The sequence below is a fragment of the Benincasa hispida genome, chromosome 3 (genome assembly GCF_009727055.1).
Source record: "Benincasa hispida cultivar B227 chromosome 3, ASM972705v1, whole genome shotgun sequence".
Classification (NCBI taxonomy): Eukaryota; Viridiplantae; Streptophyta; class Magnoliopsida; order Cucurbitales; family Cucurbitaceae; genus Benincasa; species Benincasa hispida.
Window position 1 is genome coordinate 16806642 of NC_052351.1, and position 6000 is coordinate 16812641.

The 6000-nt window shown below is 35.3% G+C and overlaps 1 protein-coding gene across 1 annotated transcript; it reads left to right on the forward strand.

The window, feature by feature from the left end:
* Positions 1 to 325: 325 nt before the first annotated feature.
* LOC120072898 (zinc finger CCCH domain-containing protein 6-like) lies at positions 326 to 3816 on the forward strand. Its single transcript, XM_039025430.1, has 4 exons — positions 326 to 647; positions 1805 to 2008; positions 2152 to 2276; positions 2387 to 3816. Exons 1-4 carry the CDS (start codon positions 588 to 590, stop codon positions 3438 to 3440), a joined length of 1443 nt encoding a protein of 480 aa, XP_038881358.1. The 5' UTR covers positions 326 to 587; the 3' UTR covers positions 3441 to 3816.
* The last annotated feature ends 2184 nt before the right edge of the window (positions 3817 to 6000 follow it).

Consider the following 6000-nt stretch of genomic DNA (forward strand, 5'->3'; position numbering starts at 1 on the left):
TTAGGTTATAATAATATGTGTTTGAGATGTAAACTATTTTAGTTTAAGAATGAAATAATAAATACTATAACAAATAATAAAAAAAATGATGAATATAAAATAGTAAAAACAATGTATTTTTTGAAATAGTGTTGAGAGTAGCTAACTAGAGAATTCAAAATAATAATTTATTTAGGATAGTTTTTACTCCAAATACATTTTAAGTGTTTGATTTAAAAATAAGTCACGTGGATGAAAGAAAAGTCTTTGGCAATCACTTAATCATACAACAGCCATTCATATATATATATGTATGCCTTTTCTATTCCCGCCGTCACGTCCACTCTAAAATATCTTTTCTTCTCATCTGCCGCCATTAACTACCGCAACACTCGGTTCTAGGGTTTTTCTTCCTCTTCTCCTTCGTCGCATTCTTTTCTCTCCATCTTCCTCCTTCTCATTCTAGGTTTCGAATAACAACATTTTAGAATCGTACCGCCCTTTACATTGACGGCTCTCGTTTAACATTAAATCGTCGTCGATCGGTTGTTTGGCTTTATGCTTTTAATCTGAAACTTTAGTCGTACTTTTTGATCTCAGACTTAGAGATGAAGCGGTCGAGGAAATCGAAGAGTGTTTCGTGGGCTCATGATGTTAATCTTTGTCAGGTATAATCGTTGATATCTTCTAATCCGAACTTTCGTTTTCGTTTAAAGTCTAAATACCTAGGATTTCTGATTTACTAGATTAGTTAGCTTATTCATGGTCTCGAACTCGTCCTCTCATTTTGTTTGGTGAAATCAGAAAACCACAATGGAAAATAAAAGGCCACATTTATTTGATGATTTTCCTTTGATGAATTTGATGCTATTGATTTACATCATTCTTTTGGGCACGATGGGGTTTACGACATTCTGTGGCTAATGGAATTAACAGAATTTACTTGTTGGATGGATTAAGTAATTAACATTGTGATTAAAAGCGTTAATATCCCCTTGCGAGCAAACCATTGGGCTAAATGGAAAACAGAATTGCATCATTATGCGGAACTGATCCAAAGGCAGTTCATTTGAACGATCTCAAAGGCGTTCTTTGCTTGTGAAAACCAATGTCGCAACAAGAAAGTTATGAAATCTCTGAAATCTCTGAGAATGATAGTTAAAATATATGATCTACAGAGTTATGCTTGCTGTAGCATTTCTTGTAAGATTGAAAGCACACCATATATAAAAAACCAATAGAACTGCACTTTACTGTAGCATTTTTGAACAAATTGATGATGATCATTACTACTTATCCTATAGGAATGCTTATGCAGAAAACATTCGTTTGTCCTAATCTCTCTCTCTCTTTCTCTCTCTGTCTGTCTGTCTCGGAGTGTGTGTGTGTGTGTGTCCTCCCTTGAACTTTATAGGCAGCTCCTGAAATGCTACTTTGGCTAAATGCTTTTCTCCACATTGTGTGAACATGTATATTTTCCCCCCCCCTGAAAATAGCCTTTTCTGTGTCACGTGTAATTTCAGGGTACTCTTATGCGTATGCCCCTTCTTGGGAGGCAATTTCTTAACGGGTGTACACAGGAGAAATTGGTTTGAATTATAATATAGTGTTATAATTCGGTGTTGCATATTATTGAACGGATGTTAGCAATCGATACTGAAAAGTTTAATTGGATTCGCATTGTCTTATCTCTTCCAATATGGTTGGAAGAATATTTATCTTTGGTGGTTTTCTCCCCGTCCTTAAGACTATATAACCCATGCAAACTTTATGTACCGCGATATCCAAATTAATGTGAATAATTATGCTTGCTTCTTTTAAATAGGTGAAGTTGTTCTCATCAGAGGACTGCCCTTCAAAAGTTGGCCTGAAATCTTACGAACATCTCCGAGCAAAGACTTCCTGGATGTTGCCTCCCCATGCTATTGAATCTAATGATTGTCCTCCTGGATTTAATGATACTCATTTGGGAAACCGATTAGCAGATATATCTGACATCCCTTTTATTAAGTGGAATTGCCCTCCCAAGGTTAGCTAAGCACTATCAGACACTTCTCCTCATATGATACCAATTAAATTTATATGTTCTCTCTAGTGTTTTCTCCATTCTAGTGTGTCCTTTAGTATCTTCGTCTGATGTGTCGATCTGCAATACCATTTCGTTTTCAACAGTTTGTTATGAGTTGCAACTGGCGTGTGGCAGCAGGAGAAGAAAGTACAGAGATAGAATCTCAAAATTTTAGGGAAATGAGATTGCTGGAGGCAATTTATCCCCGGGCTTCCGATATTCCTCTTGGGTAATAATTATAAACTAACTCGTGATTTTGAGACCAGTTTGGAAGCTTAATGTTTTGAATTTCGGCTTGTCCAATAATTTCTCATATGTAACTTTTCTTTTCCTGTATAGTGCGAGTGTTTCTACCGAGATCGAACGTAAACCTTACAATGATAGCCTCACTCCTCTTGTCCCTATCATTCCTATCGAAGAAGACGATTGTGGAGATGTGGAGTTTGATTCAGCTGCTGTTGGAAACTTACCTACGCGCTCTGTGCAGATGATGGGTAGTTTCAACGTTCAGTTGGAACCTGCAATCCTGAAAAGTTCAGATGAAACATCATCAGTAGTAGCAGGGGAAGGGCCAACTGAAAAGTTAGTTGATGTTGGTGTGGACGTAGTAGCTGCAGCCTCTGCTGCATTTACTGTTCTAATGAAAAGCAAGGAGCAGGGAAGCTTGATCGACACCAACTTGCTTATTAAGATTTTCAGTGATCCAACGATGGTTCAGAATTTGACTAACACTCTTCCTCTATTTCAGTTAGTTTCTGAGAGTCAACCCTCTGCAACCACTGCACCATTATCTGTGTCAAAGCCAGTGACCGGATCGATACCATTGCCTGTAACACAATCCAATATGATACCAAATCCCCCAAATGAAAGCTTACCGAGCATGTTGAAAAGGTTTCTATCTTCAGAAACCACTCTTCCACAGGTGAGTAACATTGCAGCATCTGATGTAAAGCCAGCCTCAGTCCCGAGCCATTCACCTGTACCCAATCTCCTAGATGTAAAAACTACGAAACCGAATGGTGGGAACTATTCTAAAACAGGTGCAGTCCCAGGACAAGCCAATATAACATGGGTAAATATGGTAAAAAAAGGTCAGACATTGAAGGATGCTAGCTACTATAAGTACTTGGTAAGGCAACATGGAGACCAGAAAGATGGTAATGAACAGAAACTTGGAATAAATGGTAATAATCACAACCATCGTAATCTTAATATGATGCACAAGATCAAATCAGAAAACTTAAAACCAAAGAATCAGAAAAATTGCATTTACTTTAACACTCCAAAAGGATGTCGAAATGGCGTTAATTGCCAATACAAACATGATATGCCACATAACTGCCGTATTAACAACATATTGGAGACCCGAATTGCTAAGAGAATGAAATTGTGATGGCGAAGATTCGGGCAGGGAGGACGTAATTGTGTGAATTCTTTACTAAGAAATTTTGTGGGAAGGTTGCTAGTTTGTATTTTTGGGAGGTGGGGAGATCGACTGGTAAGAACATCAATTTTCAAGAAGAAAATATATGAAAACAAGTTGATTTCAATTAGAAAATCTTATTCGGGTTGAGTTGATATTGATTAGAGAGGGGGGCCTTTCATATTTTCATATTCATTTTTGGTAATTAAAGGATCTTGGTCATCAGATATTGCATGTATATTATTATTTATCTACTTCCTCTAGTGTGGTTTTTAGGATGACGATTTCCAACCTTTCACTAGTTTCCTTTTAGTTCTTTAGAAAAATTGGTTTTAATACTATTTTGGTCTCTATATTTTTGTTTTTGTTCATTTTTCTCTTGGATTTTTAAAATGTTCATTTTAGTTCCTATATTTTAAAAATGTTCACATTGATTCATTTTGATCATTGAATTTTAAAAAGTGGTCGTTTTGATCTCTTAAAAATGAATAAAAATTGGAAAGCAAGGAGATCAAAATAGTTACTTTTTGAAAGTATAATGATCAAAATGAATCAAAGTGTTCGTATAGGTGCTAAGATGAACCTTTTGAAAGTATGGAGATCAAAATAAACAAAAAAAATTTAAAAGTGCAAGAACTAAAATAGTATTTAAACTAAAAAAAACTCGGAAAACAACCTTTGAATTTGGCCATTTTCAACTTTCACTTTTTTAAAATAGGTTTAAAAGGTTTCTCCATCTATTTTCTTGCTAGGTATTTTTTTAAAAATTGTTTTAAATACATATTTAAATTAAAAATGATCTCAATCTCCCCTCTCTCTCTCTCTTCTCCCCTCCCTCCACCCTTCTTTACAATGACTCTGCAGTTGTGCTTCCCAAAAGTTTCTTCATGTCTCAAATTAGTTTCAAGCCCTTTTTTTCTTTATATGAAAATGTGGACGATGTGCCGGTCATTTTTTCATCTTTTTTCAAATGGGTTTCCACCTTTTTCCTTCTCTTCGGGTGACGGAATGGCCGACGACCCATAGACCTACTCGTAAATGACGGCCGCCGCCGGCAGGAGAGACGTTGATGAAGGATTCGGGCATGGATTTTCATTGACTCGCAGCAGAATTGGTTTTTGGTGAAATAGTTTGCTTCTTGGATCATGAACACTAGGTGAGGTTATTGAAGGTGAGATTTAATTGTGGTGTTGGGCAAAAATTTGTGGGCGAAATCCGTCAAGATTATACCGAATAGTCTGCATGTTGAGAGAATGTGAAGATGGCAAAGAGAAATAACTATGGAAAATTTCCCAAAATGATCAAAAACCCAAAATTTTTTCTATCAATGACGACCTTTTCTCCATATGAAAATTTAAAATTATCCACCATTTTTAAAAAGCCTCAAGACCTATTGATGAACGTGTGTTTCTACGAATACTTTAAGCGAGCATTTAGATATTACCAAGCGATCGGATACAGATTACTAAGCGATCATATAGAGAATACTAAACGATTGTTTAGTTAACTGTTACGTGATCGTTTAGATATCCATTATACGATCGTTTAGTTTTTGTTATACAATCATTGAGATATCTATTATGTGATCGTTTAGATATCTCTTATGCGATCGTATAGTTTTTGTTAAACGATCATTTAGGTTTTGTTATGCGATCTTTTAGAGAATATGAAACGATCGTTTAGCTAACTATTATGCCTCCGTTTAGATATCCATTATGCGATCGTTTGGCTCATTGTTACACGATTGTTTAGTTTTTGTTATACGATCGTTGAGATATCTGTTATGCAATTGTTTAGATATCTGTTAAGCGATCGTTTATTTTTTGTTAAACGATCGTTTAGGTTTTGTTATGCAATCGTTTAGATTTTGTTACGTGATTGTTTAGATTTTGTTAAGCGATCGTTTAGATAAATTTGTGCTAAATTTGTAGAATACAATTTGTGTTGTAAATTTAACTAGGCAAATAAATAGCTAAGCAAATAAATAACTAAGCGATCGTTTAGATAAATTTGGGCTAAAATTACATATTGTACAGTATAATTGGTGCTACAATTACATATTGTATGGTATAAATTTGTAAAGTATAATTGGTGCTAAAATTACATATTGTATAGTATAATTGGTATTGTATAGGAAAAAATGAAGCGAAAATTCTGATTCCTTAAGAATACTCAGTGATAATCAGTTACAATGTTTGTGCATGCTATTGTGTGTGTACGTCGGATATAGAACCAACCTTGTAGCCACTCACGGATATGCTTTAATAGCTTTGTGATTGGTAGTTCTTAGGCATCTTTCAATACTCAATTGAGATATTATACTATATTTGTCGTCATCTTGTCATACCTACAATGGACTTGATAAACCCTTGTCCATCGTTGTAATCCAATCTTCTCAAGATAGGTCATCACACCAGGATATTGATGGAGCTTAGCCCAATACATTTGAAAGTCAGACATTCAATTTGGTCATTTCAAAAGTGAGATTAAAACGACCAAATTGAAATTGTAGGGATCAAACACACTTATT